The sequence below is a fragment of the Talaromyces proteolyticus genome (assembly GCF_021365285.1).
Source record: "Talaromyces proteolyticus strain PMI_201 chromosome Unknown BGW36scaffold_5, whole genome shotgun sequence".
In the NCBI taxonomy this organism is placed as follows: domain Eukaryota; kingdom Fungi; phylum Ascomycota; class Eurotiomycetes; order Eurotiales; family Trichocomaceae; genus Talaromyces; species Talaromyces proteolyticus.
In genome coordinates, this window is record NW_025764281.1 from 956,225 (window position 1) to 975,882 (window position 19,658).

Consider the following 19,658-nt stretch of genomic DNA (forward strand, 5'->3'; position numbering starts at 1 on the left):
TATACCTTAAGTGTTCAAAAAATTGATGACGGCAGCTTTAACGTCCATCGGATGGCCAAGGACATTTGTAAATCAACATTGATATCTGTCGATACTAGTTGACACTACGGCTAGCTGCTATCTTAACATTTAAATGTTATACATGTTCCATAAGACAAAAAATAGTGGTTAGAACAATATCTTTATGTCTCAAACTCGTTAATGAAACATTTCATTGCCTCAAAACATTGAAAAGGACCAAACTCCGCCCGCAGCCATGCATGTATGCTAAAAAGTCTACCGAGTATTTTCTTAAATTTTCAACGGTCGCTGAAATGAGAAAGGGGTATCAGTCTGCATCTAGGTTCATCAGTTCCTCATCAATATCATCATCGAATTCATCTACAACAACCCCTGCATCGTTAGTTATCCGGCCATTAGTCGCTCCAGCATGACCCTGGCCATCTAAGTCGTGCATATGTCTATCCTCCTCAATCTTGCGTTTCGCAATTTGCTCTTGCAGCTGCGCAGGAGTCCAGCTGGAGATGCCTTCATGATCCTTGGCTTTGAATGGTTGGGCCATCGTTCGCAGGAAATTTTTGGCTGTGGCTACAGCCATGTCTGTACTTAGATTCACCTCGCTCTCCAGAATCGTTTGATTGATCCATTTCGGAAGTTGGGTTCTCTTTCGTGCAAAACGTTTATCTGCGAGAACCATGATACCGTAATCATCCTTACCACGGATGACACGGCCGAGACATTGGGAGGCGTGTCTCATGGCTGTTCCATTTCTATTAGAAACTTTGTACAAAATTATCCTCCAAGGGATTAACGTACCATCAAAAGATAAGAAATCGTTTTCTCGAATACTGTAGTTTTCTCGAAGAAATTCGAGACGCGCCCTCAATATACGCGACTCAGTGTACTGAAATGGCACACCAATACAGATGACTGCTCGTCCGTACTGATGGTCAAAATCGACTCCTTCTGCCACTTTGCCTCTAAAATGCAAAGTTAGTACACTTGCTCCGGATTGATTCTTGAAAGGATTTAACAAACCTCGCAACAGACATGAGAATACTAGTGACACATAGTTAGTACACTCCTTATAAAGATGACCATTAATGGATGAAGACTTACGCTCCGCGACCGTTACAGCAGGCTGTTCGATATGTTTCTAGAGCAAGTGATGACTCTTGCGCGTCCGGCGTTTCGACTAGAATGAGCTTGTAATTCCAGATCATATCTAGAATACCCATGCCTGACCAGACGTGCAGTGTCGACTCCATGTATAAGTATGATGGGAAGAAAACCACAATCCCATCAGGAACAATCCTAGCAAAGTCGACTAAAAGAGTACCGAAATTACGCAGGTTGCTTGGATCGTTTCTTGTTTGGAATGAAGATGAGATTTGTGCCTGGTCAGATCCTCGAGTAACTATCATAGGTAAAAAGGAGCGTCGAGCAAGAGTCATTGTGTATGATTCTTGCAACACTGGTGTGAAGTTGAGCATTTTGGGAAACATATCCAGAGGAGTCAGGGTACCTGTGATGGGAATAAGCATCGTTGGAAGAAGAAAAAGGGCGGATGAGCCTACCAGAAGTAACTACGATCGATGAGAATCGATCGACAACTGGTTTGAATGCAATTGCCGCATCCAAACAGGCAAGATGCAAGACAGGATTGGGAACCGTGGCAGCCTCGGACTCAAAAGGCTCTAATATCAGGAGAAACCCACGATCATAAGTGCTGACGAGAGTTGCAAACATAGCAACTTCTTGAAGGGGCTGGTAGTCTTCGATATTCATAAGCTCAAGCGTACGAACAAGTGAAGTTAATCGTTCGGAGCAGAATTTCAAAGGCTTAGCCTCAATAAAGACCAATTCACGAAGATGTTGTAAGAAACTTGGCGTTGTTTCACTAATAGTATGTGTGACTTTCATTCTCGTCATTAGATACTGTATGAACCTTTGTAAGAAGGCTATGAAGTGTTCTGCTCGTCGAATGTTACCCGGTACAGCTTCTGCATTTTGTGTTAGCTTGAGCATAACGAGATGCAGCAATATGTGTACCAGTTAATAAATCTGCGGGTAAGACCGGATTGGACATGATTAAGTCTTCGTCTCTCGCCTCTTCGGTGGCCTTTAAGCCTTCGACGAGCTTGGTATATTCTGATTGTAACTTTTCGGCATCTGATGATTTAAGTTCTTCAATCTTGCGCTCAAGGTTCTTTGCCCCCCTCGAAGCTTTTCGTAAAGAATCTTCGGTTAAATCAATACTGAAATAAATGTCAGAGTGAGATACTGATTCGATAAGCCTTGATTGAACTAACCTGAGCGATTCAATGGCGACGTTATCAATATTGTGAGCCTATTATTGTTCTTAGACGGAGTCTTTCAACATTGCTAGCAGTTACAAACCTCGTCAAAAACAACAATGCAATCTTTTGATAGTTCCCTGGATACTCGCTCTGCGATCTTAGGGTCTAGAAGATAGTGATAACTGTAGATTATGACGTTGCAATAAGGCAGCTAGGAAGGAATTTTCAGTTTCGAAATCAAGGTGATGAAAATGATGGTAACTTTACGTACCATGCGTCGCACAGTGAAGTAGGGACATGTGACCTTTTCTTGACAGTATTTGAGAAGATCGCCGAATGTGAAGACACCCGGCTCGATTAAATTGTGTGGTTCAAGTAAATCCAAATTCTAGAAACTAAAAGTTAGCCTGCTTGTCTTCCGTTGATATTGGGATTCTCACATCATGGTACGTGCAAGTATCCACCTCTTCACCACGCTCTTTCTTTTGGGCCACAAAGGAAGCAGTGAGGCTCCTGCATCTAGCATCGACAACAGTACCGCTCTTTTCGCGTTTGACGGATGGATGCAAACATAGATTCTTCCTGCTGGAAAGTCCTAGGCCGCGAAAGTCTTCTGCATAGCCCAACTGAGATTCACGATATTTCATCAAAGCCTTTAATTCATGAAGTGCCTTGTCTGGATTCGGTCAGCTCTGAAATTATAAGCGCTCAGAATAAATAACTGACCAATTTCACTCATAGTTCGTGAGCAATAAATCAATTTCCTGGAATCTCCATGGTGTCGCTGGTAGGCGACGATCAATGATAATAGTGTGACAGTCTTGCCTGCGCATAATGTCAACTATAAAATCATTCCACCAGCCTTGAGTCCATACCAGTGCCCGAAGGCATCTCAAGTAAGCAATGCCCCCCCGCGTCTAGAGCCTTTTTCAGGTCACACATGTATTGCCTGATAAAATGTCAGATATTATTGAATTAGGTTACAAACGATTCTAAAAGACACACCATTGCTCAGGATAGATCTTGGGGTACGGAAAGAGCACCTCAAGCTCGCTATAGAAGTTTTAATTAGTATTTTTGTCTCGCAAAATTCATTATAAGCTTGAGAATCTAACTCTATCATAAACCTCATTTTGAAAGGTTTGGGGGCAAAGCCCGTGGGAGACTGCCAGCTGTTCAAACCAATACACGAGATCAAGCGGTGATTTCAAATAGAAAGTAAGGCTTGTAGCTAAGAACATGCGGTCTGCTGCAATCATTAGCTGAAAGTCCACTCGTGGTTTGGCGATGGCAGAGGATGAAGTGAAGATTGAAGCTTGAAGCTGGAAGCTTCAAAGTTCGGCTGACTTATCGATAACGCCAAGTCACTGTCGGGGTGCCAGCCTAACTGGATTGGGATAGCCTGGCGCGTCTGCCTACGCCAGATCACGTGCCTTATGCATGACTCAACATCCCAAAGTGGGAGCCCGGCGCGGGGAATTTTAGAGGAAGTGGCGATTGTGTATGTGCGAGAGGAAGTTCATGATATGTCGTGATTACCGGCTTGCTTCTTCTACCGTTTCTCCCTATTTTAAGGTCTCGAAATTTCATATATGGTCTCTTAACTTCACTGTGAATGCTTGTATGGTAATTGCATGGCAGACTTTCCTTCGTCATTCCGTTACCCCACACCATGAGCAAAAAGTTCAAGTCCCAGGCCTCCAGCAGTCGAGCTGCTGCAGGTGGCTTTGGAGGGTTCCCTAGCCCTTTTGGCGGGTTCTCGAATGCTTCTCAATCGGACACGCGTGCTCCCTCATCGCTGTCATACGTGGCAGAACCTCCGGATCTGACTCGCATATCGGAGCCGAATCTGGTAGTGGCATTCAAAAACCTTTCAAAGAAAGATGACATCACTAAGACCAAGGCCTTGGAAGATATCAAAGATACGATAGGGAAACTTAAAAATCGTAGCGATGATCTTGAAGAAGGGGTGTTGGAGGCTTGGGTATGAAGCACCCTCCAAGCTCGTATCTTAATTGATAGTAACATGTTTTTCTTGCAGACAAAAGTATATCCACGCACTTCAATAGAAAATTCTAGGAGAGTTCGACAGCTTGCACATCAGATTCAGGGTCTGATTGCGTCCCTTGCCGGTAAGCGGGTTGCACGCTATCTTCCTAAAGTCATTGGGGCCTGGCTGGCAGGGCTCTATGACAACGACAAACTTGTTTCTCGAAGCGTCTTCGAGTCAATTACAGACGTATTCTCTACAGATGAAAAGAGAAATAGTCTTTGGAAAGTATTCCAAACTCCCATACTCGAATTTGTCGATGATGTTATTCTCCATCAAACAGTCTTAACCCTCAGCGACGAGCGAATTGTCAAGCCCGATGACGCTGAATCTAAATTTGCAAGGGTTTCAGCTACAGCTATCTTACTTTTCAATCGTATTTTGAGTATGTTGATGATTAGTTGCGTATGTGATTATCTGTTAATCCCTTCTCAGGCACCGCGTCGCAACAACAATTAGACAAGGACCTTTCTACATTTCACACACTTTTGGAGAGCAAAATTCTTTGGTCTTTTGCCCATCATGAGGATCCGTTTGTTCGACGTTGCATTTACGCTCTTCTTCGTTCGTCTTTGACACAGGGACTGGAAGGCAATGATTGGAAAGTTATAAGTCAACATGTCATTTCTCAGGCCCTCTCGATATCCCAGCTTGGGTCCGCAACAGATTTTTCGGAAACCATTCTGCAGCTGTCGCAGGTCAGGCCCCAAATATGGACTACAGATTTCAAAGGGAAATCTTCAGCGAGCAAGAGACTACATCAATATATCAAAAGGGGATCTCAGGGTGCCTCAGAATCGTATTGGTCAAACCTCGCAAATCTACTGCAGATTATCCCAAAAGATATTATTGCTGGGTATGGTTCAAAGACAGATGATATATCTGAGATTGAAAGTTTACAAGCAACGGCTCTTATGGAAGACTTTATAGAAGGTCTATCGTCTAGAGAAGAGCCCCGACATAACCTAAAGACAGGATGGGCGGCATACGTCGATACAGGAGTCTGGTTGTCAACACTGCTAGATGGAACCGCCAAAGGAATATTCGTTTCAAAACAGTTGACGCAACTCTTTGATCCATATGTGAACGGTGAAGTCGACGGCCAGTGGGTGCTACCTAAAGAGAATGCCCAGGAAATATGCGTTACTACTTTCCTAAGGTTGGCCAATCATGGATATACCGGCGAGTTGGAACTCGCGTGGACCACAACTATTCAGAAAATATTGCAGGCAGTCAAATTGTCGCTTCCAGAACAGTCAAAGGATTTTCGAACTTCGCAGGATGAGATATGTGCCCGAGCCGCTCGATTCTTCAAGCTTGAAGCGGCTATTATATCAAAAATATCCTCTACATCAAATGCAGTCTCAGATATGTTTCAAGATCAGACTTTGCAGTTGGTGGAAGGATCGATACAGGTACTACAGGCACGAAATGGTAAACCTTATGGTGCTGCTGCAATTCTAGAAGAGGCAATTCGCCACGTCCCGAACCTGATTCAAACTTCACAACAATTAGCTGAAGCTCTCAAGAATAACATACCTCAATTATTATCGACTCCGTCAGCAGACAGAATCATGTCGACACTTCTCCTGTGTCGCGATTGGCCTGGTTTTGAATCCGTGCTGGACACCTCTCTTCAACAAATAACAGAGACAGATATAGGGGATTCTGGTATAGCCGCTCTTGAAAAATTGTTATCAACAGTGGATTTTGAGCACGTGCAAGACCTCTCTCACTTTGCTTTTATTGTGACGGAGAGTACTAGGAGTGCTACCCTTGGAAAACGATCGGATTGGGTCTTAGTTTTTGCGTTAACACGAAATCCAACCTTGCCGAATGAACTGATCGATAAACTGATTCTGGCATTGCTGCAAGGTTTATCGTCAGATGAAGAAATTATCTTAGAGACACTCTTTGGACTATCATCACTCGCAGCCCAGAATCCACAGGCGATGCAGCGCTTTAGGAAAGGCAGCCACGGCTCCAAATTCGTGTCAAAATTGTTGTATCTCGCCGAATCATCAATTGACGAGATCGCTCAAAAGGCAGCATTGATAGAGAAGAAATTGAAGGAGACGGTGTCTGCTGAAGTTACTTCAGAGTCTAGCTTGGAAATACTAAAGCAGGGAATCAAAGATGTGGGATCCGAATCACTGTCGTAAGTGGCATATGGTATCAATAACCTTCTGTACTCCCAAATTAACTCTTCCTAGGATTGAGTCCTTGGCTAGTATTGCGGAGGATCTCCTTCAGCGTTCGGATTTACAAGATTATCAAAATATATTGGCTGAAATATTTCCATCCGAGGAATTATGGAAGAAATCTTTAGAACCATTCTTGGGCTTACCGCCTAGACCATCAGCATCTATCACAAGCCCTTTAGGTGGAGCTGTCCACCTTGTAAGTCATGATCTGTCAACTTCGTTCTGGACCAAGCTAGAGAATGTGTCTCGGGATTCCAATGGGGAATCATCGGCTTTTCGTCTGACCACCTACGCGACGAGGCTTCTTGCTTGGAATAATGTGTTTGAGTCTCTAAATGTCAAGCAACGCGAAAGCCTGTTCTATTATTTTCCATTGGCTCTTCAGTTGATCGATGATGATACTAGCATTGAGAATTCGATAGGAATAATTGGATTGCAGCTACCAGAAGACCGCGATGAAGCCCTGGAGATCTTGAGCAATGGCCGATCCATTATCAGCAAATGGATTCGTTCAGATGCCCGTTTAATTGATAATGACCTTTGTATCTCAGAGGAACTACGTTTCTTTTGGAGACAAAAGACTGAACACATTACAGATACCTCTCCTGAGAGCTATCGGATTTGTGAAGTCTTTGTGAAGGTTATGTCTGAAATAGACGTGGCTAAAACTTCGGATGAATTGGTTGCTCTCGCGAGAGAGATTCGGAAATCCAACCCTCTTCGAGCTGCGGCTGTACTCGCCGTATGGGGCCCTTCTATTTCTTCTGGCCCAGCTGGTACGCGACTTTGCAATGAGCTTGTTGCAGAGGCTACAGGGTTTAATCTACAGAAGAACCGTGAGGGTGAGTAGTTCTAGTTCTTTCCCCTCAACAACTATTGACTTTACTTAGGTTTAAAAAACATCATATTTGTCAACATCCTTACGCAGGGTATGAAGGCGATCATCGATTCGATACCTACACAACGGTTGGTATTTCTTGTTAAGAATCTTATTCAAGTTGTACAAGCAAATACGGATTCTATGGATGTTAGAAGTGAAGCTTTCAAAGCCCTCGCAGCTGTTTTACGACCCCTGAGTGAGATATATGGATCGCATTGGGCTGAAGCGATAGAGCTTCTACATACTACTTGGACCGAAACTGGCGGAGGAGATTCTGCGCTTCCTGTACTGCACTCTTCGTTTAGGCTTTTTTCGGCGTTGAATGGCCTTGTACAGTCTGAAAGCAATGATGACCTAGTAGATGCTTGGGCTGAAGCAAAGAACGATTTATTCGAGAGTCTCATCTCTAGCTTATATAGGATAGGTAAGTTTTATGACCTGTGGTGAGACAGAAATGCCTAATAGATGATAGATTCTTCGAGTTCTACCTATCAGCCTCGAGATATAACAGCCGATCTTTTACGACGTGAACTCCTGAGTGTCCCAGTTGATTCTCTTGCAGGTCGTACTGATATATTTTCTCTGTTAGCTGTTCAATGCAAAGACATTCAGCAGGCTGCCTATGAAATCTTACATCGATATATTCCTCGAGCTCAAGAGCAGGTTTCTTTTGATGTTGCATTGTCCAAGACAAATGTTAATCTTCCAGATGAACTGCTTTCGTTGTTATTAGAAGCACCGAAAGCAGATATGATCACATTTATGAATGACGAGAAAGCATGGCTCGGCCTTCGATCTTACATGTTGAGTTGGAAAGTAGTCTTTGATCATTTCTTGAATTCGGTAAGCGCATATTCGTATTTCCAATTTTCCTCGTGCTAAAACATTCTGCGCTAGTCGCTGCCAGTCCAGGAGAATTACTCTGCAAATATTAAAGAGAATGAATTGTTAGGCCCTCTACTAGACTTTACTTTTGATTTCCTACAGAAGCCTCGTGGGAAGCTTTTGAACGCTTCGAATTTTGATATTCGTTCGTGGGATCCGAGCATTGAACCCAGTGAAAAAGACACACAATGGCTCGTCATTCACTTGTACTACTTGGCCCTTAAGCACCTAGGAGTCCTCGCCAAAAATTGGTGGATCGATAGCAAAAAGAGAATCAAAGGCCCGGTTGAGACTTGGACAGAAAAATATGTGAGTTTTCGAAAGGTACCCTTGCCATCTTTATGGATGCTTATGAGGCTATAGATATCCCCGTTTATCACTGAAGACGCCTTGAATGGCGTTTCGGAATGGACTGAGACACAGAACCAAGATGATGAACGACCACTTTCCGTCAAGGTATCTCACCGGACGGGTGAACTTGTTGCTAGCATCCCAGTGGACGAAGATTCCCCTCCTGTGGCAATAGCCATCTCCCTTCCACCTTCCTACCCACTGCAACCTGCAATAGTAACTGGGAGAAGCCGTGTTCTTGTCGATGAAAAGAAATGGCGCAGTTGGTTGTTGGCTGTTCAAGGTGTGATCATGTTTTCGAATGGTAGCCTTGTGGACGGTTTACTGGCATTCCGAAGGAATGTCCAGGGCGCCTTGAAAGGGCAAAGTGAGTGTGCTATCTGCTATTCAGTTATATCGACCGACATGCAGACACCCAACAAACGTTGCGCTACATGCAAGAATACTTTCCATTCTGTGTGCCTCTTCCGATGGTTCAAGAGCAGCAACCAGAGCACATGCCCCCTCTGCCGGAACAATTTTGTCTATGTTTGAAGCAAAACTTTCGGTTTTTTGCATAGGTCTTATGAAAGAGAAGCGCATATAACATGTATAGTACATATTTATTATAGATAGATGAATTTCTAGAATGATGATTCAAATCAGCAACATGAGCAATCTATGTGTAGCTCGCCTTATCGGTGCCTTTATCGCGCTTCTTATCTTATCCGGCCTTGGAGTCTACCCCACCCAAGCTCTCACACGTTCATCGAAATAGATGTTGACCTTGTCGACGGTGGCATCCCCCTCCCCAAGGCAGGAGAGACTCTCACCCCTCATTCATAGCGGCTGAGGATGTCAGCCCCTCAGATCCCAAATCTAAATACCCTTCGCAGAGGTGGGGGAGGGCTCCGAGGACGTCTTCCAGGGCGCGGTCGGGGATCCAACGCTGCTCCTGACGCAACTCCTAATGCCGGAAACACAGCGGGGAAGGATCAAATTGTGCAGAGCACCGACGGCGATGCTAGTTTATCTAGACTAAGCGCTGTTGAATTGGGATACTTAGATGACCCATTTGCGAGAAGTTTGACACCGGGTGGAGGGACGGCGTCAAGGAGATTTCCCATCATTAATCGAGGTACAGCTTTTCATTCCAAGATCCCTTCACACGATCTAATGAGTCTGGCATGAATAGGAACATATGTCCGAACAACTGCTATTGACGAATTGGTGGATCGATTTTTGGGCCACGCTGACGATCAACACGCTACGAAGAAACAAATTATTTCCCTCGGCGCAGGGTCAGATACACGCATCTTTCGTATTTGTGCGAAACAGCCAGCCTCAACAATTGTATACCATGAGATAGACTTTTCTGTGAATACGGCCGCCAAAATAAAGACTATACGTTCCACACCGTCTTTACAAAAAACAATACATATTAATGAAGCTGCTTTGGAGGGGGGAGAAAGCGGGGGGGTTACAATATCTCTCGCTGGGGACACTCTGCACTCACCTTCTTATCACATACACCCGATCGATCTAAGGACTCTTGTAGCCGAAACAAAAAAACAAACCTCACAAGAATCAACAATCTCTCCAACTGCTTCAGTAGCACATCTTCCTGGAATAGATACTTCTCTACCGACGCTTCTAATATCAGAATGCTGCCTGATCTATCTATCTCCGCATGATGCAGATTCTGTGGTGGATTATTTTGCCAAAAAAGTTTTTCCAAACACAACCCCTTTAGGGTTAGTTATTTATGAGCCAATTCGCCCAGACGATCCATTCGGAAGAACAATGGTGTCTAATCTAGCAGCAAGAGGAATTCAATTGCAAACTCTACACAAATACTCATCATTGAAAGCGCAGAAACAACGGCTACGAGATCATGGGTTTGATACTGGACAGGAGGTAGCTGATATTGACTTTATTTGGAACCGTTGGATTAGTGAGGGGGAGAAGGAACGGGTTGCGATGTTGGAAATGCTGGATGAGATCGAAGAATGGAGATTACTAGCGCAGCATTATTGTATTGCGTGGGGTTGGCGCGATTCAGAGGAGGGGCATTTCATTGATTGGAATGTCATAGAAAAGCAAAACTCCGACATCTGAGATGAGTTGAGAGTCTTGGAAAAGGATTCAAATGACCTGGGCGTGGTACTCATAATGAAAATATGTGTCGGGTCAAGAAATTGCACCCCTACCCAGATTTGAAGGAAACCTGGTCAGGATAACTTGTCTTAGGCACCCTAAGTAGGCCCCATTACTGTTGGTACTTTCCCTCTTTAAAGACGATGACCAACCTTTCAAGTATTTCATCGTTTCACCGTTCTTAAGCTTTTCGGGCTCTTAAAGATACTAATGTCTTTAGGAGGCCCACGTTAAACTAGATGTTGCCTCGACGAACTCGTAATTGTTTTGTGTAAATTGGTAGCCGTGTCGTTCAAATCAATCGATTCGAGCGCTCTTTATGAAGTTATTTAGAGTTGTAAAAGAATATAAGAGAGAAAAGACCGACAACCACCCATTTTCACTTGGGATTAGGTAGCGCCTTTGACTAGGGGTTATACTATTTCTACTCTGTAGTTTGTTTAAATCTATACATGTAGAAATATTCGTCAATGATAATTAGTGATGTTATAATAAGTCCATAGTTGTAGCTGAAAATCTAAGCTGTGTGTATATTTCTCAATATGAGTAAGAAGCATTGATATCTCCAGATTCTGAAACCATCTCCTAATATCCCAATGATTTGTCTACTTGATTAATCAAGTCCTTTCCTTCGTGAAGACGGCTTAGGTTATATGCCAAGATCTTCATGACTCGCTCACTATAGTGATCTGAAATACCACTAGTGTGAGGAGTAATAATAGCGTTTGGTGTTTTCCACAACTTGTGGTCTGCAGGGAGCGGTTCAGGATCAGTTACATCTAATGAGGCCCCTCTAATTTTACCGTTCTCTAGGGCTGAAACAAGATCGTCCGTGTTGATAATGGTGCCTCGTCCTACATTGCTGACGAACGCCTTCTTCTTGCTGAGAATTTCAAACTGAGTTTTAGTTATCAAGCCTTTAGTTTTGGTCGTCCCTGGCAGGGTAATGATTAAAAGATCTAGGCCAGAGCCCAAGAAGTCATTCAGCTGTTTGTCGCCAAAGAACCACCTAGAAGGAAAAATCCCTTCTGGATCCCCCAGACCAGGTTCAGTGAACGACTCATCTTTCCGTGATTCGGGGGTGGCTCGCTCGTGTAGCGTATAGGCATAGACATCCATTCCAAAAGCTTTTGCGACTCGAGCGCATTGCCGTCCAATACAGCCGTATCCGAGGATACCTCTGTGCAGATGTTAGTTTTATTCAAAAATAAACATGGGCGGACGATGTAAATTGGAAAACCTACACCCGCAGACCAACCGCATCCTCAACACCCTCATCAGATGGAGGGTCGATCCATTTTCCAAGCTTCTGGTTTTCCAAGTGCTCGGGGACTGGAAATATTTGCTATGTTAGCTCTCAATTTTGTTCTTCTTCGCTTGGTATCTACAATAACCGGAGAAGAGTACTTACTATGATGTTGGAACAATAAGAAAGTAGAAAAAACCCATTCTGTTATCTGGGGTCTAAATATCCAAGCCCAAGTTAGAGAGAAGTCTTAGATATTCAGCGGCCATCTTACGGATGAACTCCATTGGCTGTACAATAAGCAATATCTGTCTCCTTGAAAACTGGGAGTTCCGACAAATGATTACAACCGGCACTAATAAGTTGCACGTATCGGAGGTTAGGAACTTGCTCCTTTTTAGGAAGGGCCTTCCATGTAAGAAGTGCTGTAACCGATTTCCAAGTCTCAGGCGATATGTCTGAAGGAACTTCAGTGGCATACATAGGAATTTGTCGCGAAATCACACGAATCCCAGGACTAACCCTTTCCAGGCTAGCAATGTATTGCAGTGGAGGGGAATATGGTGTTAGAAAGAGCAGCACTTGTCCTCCACTGGAAGAATCTGCTGCCCCTCCTGATGCCATGTTGAATGATATACTGGAAATGCAAGTACCGGCACTCTCACTGAAGGCGCTGTTGGGCTTCAACCCTTCGAGAGCGAAGTGTGCCAGGGCTTGCGCCCTTTTCTAGACTCACACTAAGGATACAAGACTCACCCCACCGTCGAAATAGCTCATAAAGCGAAAAATAACGACCGGGCGGTTACAGAAAGCGGGGGAGTTTCGGCCAGGTTAGTGCCACCCACATGCGCCGAGTTGGGAATTCAACATTGGAATATTGTTCGCTGAGCCGTGCGTATACAAATAGCCTACGGATTACCAGACGAGCACCATACTTTCATATCAATTGAGATATGAATCTGGGTACTTTATGTTAATACTATCTGGTTTTGAAATTCCAGATGTGGAGACATCATATGTAGTTGGACTCTAAGCATTTATATATCTAGCAATCATGGTTTAGCTTTCTTCTACAAATAAGCTACAATAAATTTATCCCCAATATATATAGAACGAATTGTATACCACGTTTCCTTTATCACTAATTATAGAGATAGATATGTACACTACATCCACACCTATGGCTTCAGTTACACCCCTCCAAATATATTCAGTATATCATATGAACTAACATATTACTAGAATAGTACAGAATTTAATGATTTAAGTGAATAGATTAGAGGAAAGAGTATAGAGGCGCCTAGAAGAGACTTAAGGGCCTGAGGCGGTATCTGCATTATATTTTGAAGCCTACGATGACATCTTAAATATCGCCTACTGCAGTGCTCAAGGGCCCGAGGCACCATTCAGAAGAAAGATTAATTTGAAGAAAATTCTTGTATTTGTAAAAACTAGTAAAACACTGAAATTTATCTTTAAAATAGAGGTTTGGACATATTTTTATATCTTCAATGCATTATATCTATACTTTATATCAGAAAGGGCATAGATGTAGCCTCAGAGGGTGTCGATGCAACCTCTGGAGATACGGATGTAAGTGTATCCCTAATTATATCAATCCCAGCAAAACATGTAACGTTGCAGGCGTGGGGTATCCCCGCTGTGTTATCTACCCTAAGCATCAATATATAAATGAGGCTTGGATCATATATCTGCGTGGTTTACAATATTGCCATAGGGAGCACTCCAGAACAATATTTACAGCCAGCCATCCAGCCCTATCTACACCTAAAAGTTTAGAAACCACCAGGTGACATCAAACCATCTTAGAGGATCAAGGTCATCCATCCAACACAAAAAGAAATCTTGGTGGTTTATCGTCCCATCAAAATGCAAGCAACAACCAACAGATCTGAAGGCTCTAGCTCGATTGCGTCTGCTTTTGCTTCTTTATCTTCTGCAAAGGTTGACCTACCACCTAGGTTTATAGACCTCAAACGTAGTATTATTCACAGCCACGAAGAAGCTGTATTGGCTGGATGGACGCGTCTTCTCCAGCAACGGTTGACGCTTGACAAGCTCAAAAAACTGGAATCGAATGTGATTCCAGAAGTTGAATTCGCGGACATCGTTGGAAACAAAGGAAGATTACCCAACGATATCGAAAGCAGACTACGGGAATGCGGCACAATTATCGTGAGAGGCTTGGTTAGCACAGATCAAGCTCTGAATTGGAAACAACAAGTTCGAGATTACGTGAAATTGAATCCCCAGACAGAAGGGTTTCCCGCTGGAAATATCCAGGTTTATGAGCTGTACTGGTCCAAAGCACAGCTGGAGGCGAGATCGCATGCAAATATGCTCCTGGTCCAAACTGCGTTGAATCGAGTTTGGAGGGCGAAACCTCAAGACCCTGTTGATCTTGATATCCCTGTCACATATTGTGATAGATTGCGGATGAGAACAGTATGCTCAATTTCTCTTCATATCTCAGAAATTTGAAGATCTATAACTAAAGAAGTTAGCCTGGCGATCAATCGTTTAATTTAGGTCCCCATTTAGACGGGGGGTCTCTCGAGCGGTGGGAGGATCCTGAGTACCGGCAGTGTTATTCCAGCATTCTTCGCGGAGACTGGGAAAAACACGACCCATTCGATGCGACTCATCGATTGAAAGCGACTGTTGATATGTACAAAGGTCCGGGTGGATGTTCAGCATTTCGCTCCTATCAAGTATGCATTAGTATATCGATTAGATTTTAGGTTTTCGATTTTGATTATCTGCCGCTGATCTCTTTCCGCTTTTATAGGGATGGCTTTCTCTTTCGGACTGCAAACCGGGGTCTGGGACTCTCCGTGTAATGCCTGACTTGACTGCCTCCACGGCTTATACTCTCCTTCGTCCGTTTGTGAAACAGGATGCCAATGGGATCAACTGGACGATTGACGTGGATAGCCCAACGTTCCATGGTGCAGACATGGGAAAGGGTCAGGAGCTCACAGAAACAGATCACTCGCTTCTCAATCCTCATGGCTTCGTATCAATCCCGCCCGTTCGTCCTGGAGATGCAGTGTTCTGGCATTGTGACGTTGCACATATGGTCGAGGCAGAGCATTGCGGGAAGAGTGATTCTAGTGTTTTTTACATTCCTGCTCTGCCTTTGTGCGAGATAAACAGCAAGTATGTCAAGGATCAAAGAGAAAACTTTCTGCGTGGAATTCCTCCGCCCGACTTTCCTGGAGGCGTGGGCGAGAGTGAGCACACGGGTAGAGGCAAAAGTGAGGATATACAGCTAGCCGAAGGTAGAAGAGCAATGGGATTAGGTAAGTTTGAGGTTCAACTTCAGAAAACGATGGGGCAGAAGAATGCCATTGAGACAGCAAATAAAATCTTGGGATTTGCTTAAGGGAAAGAAAAGGTGCTCGTCCCAGCCTTAAGAGTGTTGTTGCTAAATCTCTCGTCGTCTAATGTAATCAAGAATTACATATATCTTTATGATAGTAAGAAATTTTGAAGCTTTAATAGATTGAAGGATAGCTTGTGAAAGTACGATATTTAGTTAGAATTATCACGTTAAAATACATTGACCTAACCTTTCCCCCATAAATCAAGGTTCCTAGTTGCATGCAACATTGTCGATGCACACCGTAAAAAGGTAACAAATTCCACAAGTAGGTTGATATTTCCGCTCAATTTCTCCCACCCATTTTAAATTGTTTCGTAATTTCAAGTTTAATGTTCAGTAAAATCATCTAAACTCGCTCCGACCATATCCTGGTCCTTATCAAAATGCACAGGATCCGGCACTAAATTGCCCGATTTGTCATAGTCTGTCTCGAATTGCTGTTCTAGCGGCAGATCAGAGATATCGCTGGGCTTTCGGGCTTCAGGCATTTGCGCTGCCTGTCCCTGCGTTTGAGAGGGCATTTTCTTGTTGTCGCCTGAACTGTCTTTTAGATTCTCAGGCTTTAGGGAGCGAAGAGTTCGTTTAATTTTGTCGGCCATAGTTCTTTTGTGTTTGTTTATCTTGGTTCTTGAAAAGTAAGTTCTTTGGGGTTTGTCTTTTGCTTTTCATAAATTGATATTGACCAAAAAGGTAGCCACAAAAGGGCATCCCCCTTCTTCATATATATGTAAACAGTGACCAAAGACTGAAAAATAGCACCTGACGCAAATCAGCATCATAGTTGAGGACCTACGTGTCATAGACCTTAAGGGCCCTCAAATCACCGGCCTTGACTACACCCGGAAGCTTTTCAACAGAAGGGAATAGATTGAGTTATGCCCATGCATTCCCCATGGAAAGACCGTCAGATGATGATATGTTGCCACCAAAAAACACTACTGTGGATAGATTCTGTCCGTCTTTGGATTGATGTCTAGACTGAAAGCTATGAATTTTAGAAGATTCATTACAAGGCGGTACATGTTATGTATGAAATGACATGAGATAGGACTTAATTCTCAGCTTTCTACACTGGTTGATGCCAATATTTCTCTATTTAATTCGATGTGAGGGTACGATCCTGCTTCATAGTTTAATCCTAGGCCCAGCATTGGATCATACTCTTCACCGGAGTCAGGTCTTTGGCTTTTTTAATTCATCCACACAGGTTTATAAAATAATGATTGAAATATAACAGTATTATATCCGTTTTTATTTAGGTGGTGACTAGATGACATCAAGGTGGCGAAAGTCGATGTCTGTTACCACGAAAAGCCAATCCCCACATCATGCCATCTATTGGTGGTTCATAATATACAAAATGTATAAATTAATTACCCAATGCATTTCATGGACTAGGTCGGAATATTTGAGGTGTTTTGACACACTTCCATATATCGCGTACTGCGCGTTCTTGAAACGGTCGACCTATTTCTATCACCGGTGGCCCTACTATTATTTATATAATTAGAAGACTCCAACAGGATAAAGATGGGAAAGACTTACCTAACAGCTAAATACAGCCTGCTACCTAACCTCACTTCCTCAATCGGAGCTGTCTCTCGGTCGTTTGGCGGATTCACTGTTGTTCCTAGCCCTCCAGTTTCCAGCAGAACACAATTCCGGCGGCAACATCCTTATCGATGGTAAGTACGGACTGATAATATAAATAGAGCAGAAGAAAGTCCACAGAGTAAAACGCACCATTTCCAACAACCGTCTTCCCGCCAAATATCCAATGGTCGAACCCGTGTACGCCAAATCGAGCGTCGCACTTCACAAACTTCTTACTCCATGCACCATATCCCCTAACCCGCAATACCGCCTCGATCAGGTGCCATATTGGCAAAGCTGTCCATCTTTCTTTACATATTCCGCTCGATGGAGTCCTTACGACTCTCCCCATTCTCACGAGAATTAACACTTGCTTGGCGCATTGGTCGGCGTAGGCGGAATGCTAGGTTTTTGTGTCAAAGTAGGAGGAATCTTCTCATTATACCAGGCACCACGGCCAATGCATGACTAAAAAAGCTGGTTGAGCATGGGTGCGTTGATGACTCCGATGACAGAGCGGCCTTTGACTAGAATGGCGATGCTGACACAGAACTTGGGGAAGAGGTGTATGTAGTTCACGGTGCCGTCAAGAGGGTCGACACACCATGTTGGATGGACTGGCTGTTTTAATGATCTCAGATAATCGCGTGCAGATGACTTTGCGTATGTGACTTCGCCAATGAACCTCAGCAATTATTAACAAACAGAAGGGATATTATGTTACAATACCTCAACTTACTCGTGGCTTGGGCATTTCGTGGCAATAACTGTACTCTATGTCTGTTTGAATGAGAATAAACATCAATGTACATAACTATCAAGTCTTTCTGCGAGGAATAACAGATGAACTAAACATAACCAGCCTGTGGCACGGCATCAACTGCGTTGTCCTTCTCTGTAAAAGCCAGATTGCTGCTTGTATTGGCATCGATTCCGTTCACTACATCATTTCCACTCATTGGAGGAGAATATATTCCATCTATCGACTTATACCCAGCCCTTTTTCCTAGATCAATCGTGAATTGGTAAATGTCGTCAGGTTGCTCGGCGGTCATGCTGCCATATCCAGGGATTGGCATAGCTGACCTGAGATTTATTTGGGGTTGTACTTCTATCCTGATATAGCCGTGAGTTGCGTGCTTGTCAGGAATACCCGATCTATACACCGCAGGCTTTATCAATCACAGTCAGAAAAATATGTATACAATAGAAAGGTATATTAATTAGGCTCCTTTATCCAATTCAGTTTTATAATGGCATATTCAGCCTTTGACATCTTGCTGTTGAATCTCAACCCTGTCTCTGAAGGGCCTCATCCTCCTCTTCGTTTCTTCCATTCTCCCGCTCTTTCCCACTTTCTCTTGGTTTTGGATAACATATCTCGCATCTCAACACAACTTTGATTAAAACATTCTGTCCCATACTTTCTCTCCACTATCAAGGTTATCTGCTTCACGTCGCAGCATGTCGGCACGGTATTTGCGAAAGGCACTCTCGATCCGCTTTCTCGTCTCCGGATCTTTCGTGATACTGCGACTTGCTCTGGCTGAGCCGCCCAGAAGACCTAAAAAGCGGTCCCATTAGTTCATACATTACACGTTATTAATACAGGCAGATTTTTTTTAGCAATGTTTCATACCGAGCTCTCCGCCCAAAAACAATCCTCCAGCAGAAGCGAAAAAATACGTCGCAAAGTCTCCCAGCGAGGATGGCTTGAGTAATGGTGTAATATCGGGGATGGATTCTGGAAATATTTTTAGAATTGGGTGAAAGGTGGTGCCTGAACAGAATCCGAGCTTACCAGTCCTCCCATCCGCGAAGAGAACACTGACAGGCTTCTCCTGCGCTTTGAATGCTTCGAAAACCTGCTTGCGCACCCCCCTCAGGCGAAACGCCACATAAAAACCGAGGCCAATTCCTATAGCTGAACCGACGACCGTCCAGGTCGAAACCGTTAAGGCTGCGGCCTTCAGAGCATCGCGATCGGCGGGCTGGAGATCATGCTGCAGGTGTTCGTCTGCGAGCTTTGCTAGCTCATCACGACGCTGTCTGCGGAGTGCGGCAATTGACTCAGACATGATTTGGATGATTTATATATTCTTTAGATGAGCTGTTGTATATTTCTGTTTTTTTCCTGATGAATTGAAATATCAGTGAATGGAGAAAATTGTCAGGTGGTGGAAGCTCCAGAAGCTGGCGAGGACATGACGTCATTGAGAGCCGTTTTCGGTTCTAGGCCCGGTCTTGCCAATCGTCGCATATCCAAAAGGTTCACTTCTGAGCGTCTGCCACAAGAAAATGCAATTGAAGCAGTCAAATTCTCTGACTGCCTATTGTGTATCTTGAATTCGTAGGTAATTAGAAAAATTTCGGTCCCAAGTTTAGTAATTGCGAGGTGGTTGGAGGAATAAATGGCGTTAGTGCATAAGCCGTATATTGATATTTCTCTCCGTTGCCTACCGAGATATGAATATTCTAATGTTGTGTTTAATAAATATCTCCTAGATTACTTATCATGCCAAGATACAGTATACGGTTACTATGTCCTCTAAGCTTTTAGTATACAGATAATGAGCCTAACTACTCCTACTTAATACTAGCTCAAAT

The 19,658-nt window shown here is 43.7% G+C and overlaps 8 protein-coding genes across 8 annotated transcripts; 3 read left to right on the forward strand and 5 right to left on the reverse strand.

Annotated features, from left to right (window-relative positions):
* Positions 1 to 54: 54 nt before the first annotated feature.
* BGW36DRAFT_376445 (putative TFIIH complex helicase Rad3) lies at positions 55 to 3,615 on the reverse strand. The gene is made up of 14 exons (XM_046215878.1): positions 3,416 to 3,615; positions 3,306 to 3,353; positions 3,176 to 3,249; positions 3,027 to 3,125; positions 2,741 to 2,976; positions 2,572 to 2,688; positions 2,401 to 2,511; positions 2,313 to 2,350; positions 2,053 to 2,258; positions 1,578 to 2,003; positions 1,120 to 1,525; positions 1,039 to 1,059; positions 817 to 980; positions 55 to 759 (listed from the first exon to the last, which is right to left on the reverse strand). Exons 1-14 carry the CDS (start codon positions 3,430 to 3,432, stop codon positions 329 to 331), a joined length of 2,394 nt encoding a protein of 797 aa, XP_046073061.1. The 5' UTR covers positions 3,433 to 3,615; the 3' UTR covers positions 55 to 328.
* A 179-nt stretch (positions 3,616 to 3,794) lies between these two features.
* BGW36DRAFT_376447 (putative RING zinc finger protein) lies at positions 3,795 to 9,320 on the forward strand. The gene is made up of 8 exons (XM_046215879.1): positions 3,795 to 4,284; positions 4,342 to 4,735; positions 4,786 to 6,508; positions 6,564 to 7,396; positions 7,445 to 7,858; positions 7,907 to 8,277; positions 8,332 to 8,628; positions 8,683 to 9,320. The coding sequence occupies exons 1-8, from the start codon at positions 3,973 to 3,975 to the stop codon at positions 9,202 to 9,204; spliced, it is 4,866 nt and encodes a 1,621-aa protein (XP_046073062.1). The 5' UTR covers positions 3,795 to 3,972; the 3' UTR covers positions 9,205 to 9,320.
* A 184-nt stretch (positions 9,321 to 9,504) lies between these two features.
* BGW36DRAFT_294991 (leucine carboxyl methyltransferase superfamily protein) lies at positions 9,505 to 10,767 on the forward strand (the record flags this gene model as incomplete). Its single annotated transcript, XM_046211136.1, has 2 exons — positions 9,505 to 9,787; positions 9,845 to 10,767. The coding sequence occupies 2 exons, from the start codon at positions 9,505 to 9,507 to the stop codon at positions 10,765 to 10,767; spliced, it is 1,206 nt and encodes a 401-aa protein (XP_046073063.1).
* A 505-nt stretch (positions 10,768 to 11,272) lies between these two features.
* Positions 11,273 to 12,825, reverse strand: BGW36DRAFT_318161 (D-3-phosphoglycerate dehydrogenase). The gene is made up of 4 exons (XM_046212597.1): positions 12,327 to 12,825; positions 12,218 to 12,270; positions 12,051 to 12,138; positions 11,273 to 11,986 (listed from the first exon to the last, which is right to left on the reverse strand). The coding sequence occupies exons 1-4, from the start codon at positions 12,674 to 12,676 to the stop codon at positions 11,392 to 11,394; spliced, it is 1,086 nt and encodes a 361-aa protein (XP_046073064.1). The 5' UTR covers positions 12,677 to 12,825; the 3' UTR covers positions 11,273 to 11,391.
* A 1,117-nt stretch (positions 12,826 to 13,942) lies between these two features.
* On the forward strand, positions 13,943 to 15,458 carry BGW36DRAFT_358130 (uncharacterized protein; the record flags this gene model as incomplete). Its single annotated transcript, XM_046213939.1, has 3 exons — positions 13,943 to 14,518; positions 14,578 to 14,784; positions 14,862 to 15,458. The coding sequence occupies 3 exons, from the start codon at positions 13,943 to 13,945 to the stop codon at positions 15,456 to 15,458; spliced, it is 1,380 nt and encodes a 459-aa protein (XP_046073065.1).
* Positions 15,459 to 15,600: 142 nt separating this feature from the next.
* BGW36DRAFT_376453 (uncharacterized protein) lies at positions 15,601 to 16,126 on the reverse strand. The gene has a single exon (XM_046215880.1). It carries the CDS (start codon positions 16,055 to 16,057, stop codon positions 15,785 to 15,787), a length of 273 nt encoding a protein of 90 aa, XP_046073066.1. The 5' UTR covers positions 16,058 to 16,126; the 3' UTR covers positions 15,601 to 15,784.
* A 719-nt stretch (positions 16,127 to 16,845) lies between these two features.
* BGW36DRAFT_396337 (inositol monophosphatase family-domain-containing protein) lies at positions 16,846 to 18,106 on the reverse strand (the record flags this gene model as incomplete). The annotated part of the gene is made up of 7 exons (XM_046218147.1): positions 16,846 to 16,949; positions 17,029 to 17,133; positions 17,320 to 17,360; positions 17,422 to 17,519; positions 17,556 to 17,736; positions 17,791 to 17,825; positions 17,924 to 18,106. 7 exons carry the CDS (start codon positions 18,104 to 18,106, stop codon positions 16,846 to 16,848), a joined length of 747 nt encoding a protein of 248 aa, XP_046073067.1.
* A 147-nt stretch (positions 18,107 to 18,253) lies between these two features.
* Positions 18,254 to 19,209, reverse strand: BGW36DRAFT_376456 (uncharacterized protein). The gene is made up of 3 exons (XM_046215881.1): positions 18,853 to 19,209; positions 18,691 to 18,795; positions 18,254 to 18,615 (listed from the first exon to the last, which is right to left on the reverse strand). Exons 1-3 carry the CDS (start codon positions 19,127 to 19,129, stop codon positions 18,455 to 18,457), a joined length of 543 nt encoding a protein of 180 aa, XP_046073068.1. The 5' UTR covers positions 19,130 to 19,209; the 3' UTR covers positions 18,254 to 18,454.
* Positions 19,210 to 19,658: the final 449 nt, after the last annotated feature.

What these genes read in the sequence shown, in the direction of transcription:
- BGW36DRAFT_376445 (XM_046215878.1), bottom strand. An exon ending in ACGAACTATGAGTGAAATTG is followed by an intron (nt 2,977 to 3,026) that starts GTCAGTTATTTA and finishes GACCGAATCCAG; the next exon opens with ACAAGGCACTTCATGAATTA. An exon ending in GTCGCCATTGAATCGCTCAG is followed by an intron (nt 2,259 to 2,312) that starts GTTAGTTCAATC and finishes CATTTATTTCAG; the next exon opens with TATTGATTTAACCGAAGATT.
- BGW36DRAFT_376447 (XM_046215879.1), top strand. Translation starts at nt 3,973, where the DNA reads ATGAGCAAAAAGTTCAAGTCCCAGGCCTCCAGCAGTCGAGCTGCTGCA. An exon ending in ACTTTTCAATCGTATTTTGA is followed by an intron (nt 4,736 to 4,785) that starts GTATGTTGATGA and finishes ATCCCTTCTCAG; the next exon opens with GCACCGCGTCGCAACAACAA. An exon ending in CTCTAGCTTATATAGGATAG is followed by an intron (nt 7,859 to 7,906) that starts GTAAGTTTTATG and finishes AATAGATGATAG; the next exon opens with ATTCTTCGAGTTCTACCTAT.
- BGW36DRAFT_318161 (XM_046212597.1), bottom strand. Translation starts at nt 12,676, where the DNA reads ATGGCATCAGGAGGGGCAGCAGATTCTTCCAGTGGAGGACAAGTGCTG. An exon ending in ACAGCCAATGGAGTTCATCC is followed by an intron (nt 12,271 to 12,326) that starts GTAAGATGGCCG and finishes TTGGATATTTAG; the next exon opens with ACCCCAGATAACAGAATGGG. An exon ending in GATGCGGTTGGTCTGCGGGT is followed by an intron (nt 11,987 to 12,050) that starts GTAGGTTTTCCA and finishes ACATCTGCACAG; the next exon opens with AGGTATCCTCGGATACGGCT.
- BGW36DRAFT_376453 (XM_046215880.1), bottom strand. Translation starts at nt 16,057, where the DNA reads ATGGCCGACAAAATTAAACGAACTCTTCGCTCCCTAAAGCCTGAGAAT.
- BGW36DRAFT_376456 (XM_046215881.1), bottom strand. Translation starts at nt 19,129, where the DNA reads ATGTCTGAGTCAATTGCCGCACTCCGCAGACAGCGTCGTGATGAGCTA. An exon ending in CTTCGCGGATGGGAGGACTG is followed by an intron (nt 18,796 to 18,852) that starts GTAAGCTCGGAT and finishes AAATATTTCCAG; the next exon opens with AATCCATCCCCGATATTACA. An exon ending in GTTTTTGGGCGGAGAGCTCG is followed by an intron (nt 18,616 to 18,690) that starts GTATGAAACATT and finishes ACCGCTTTTTAG; the next exon opens with GTCTTCTGGGCGGCTCAGCC.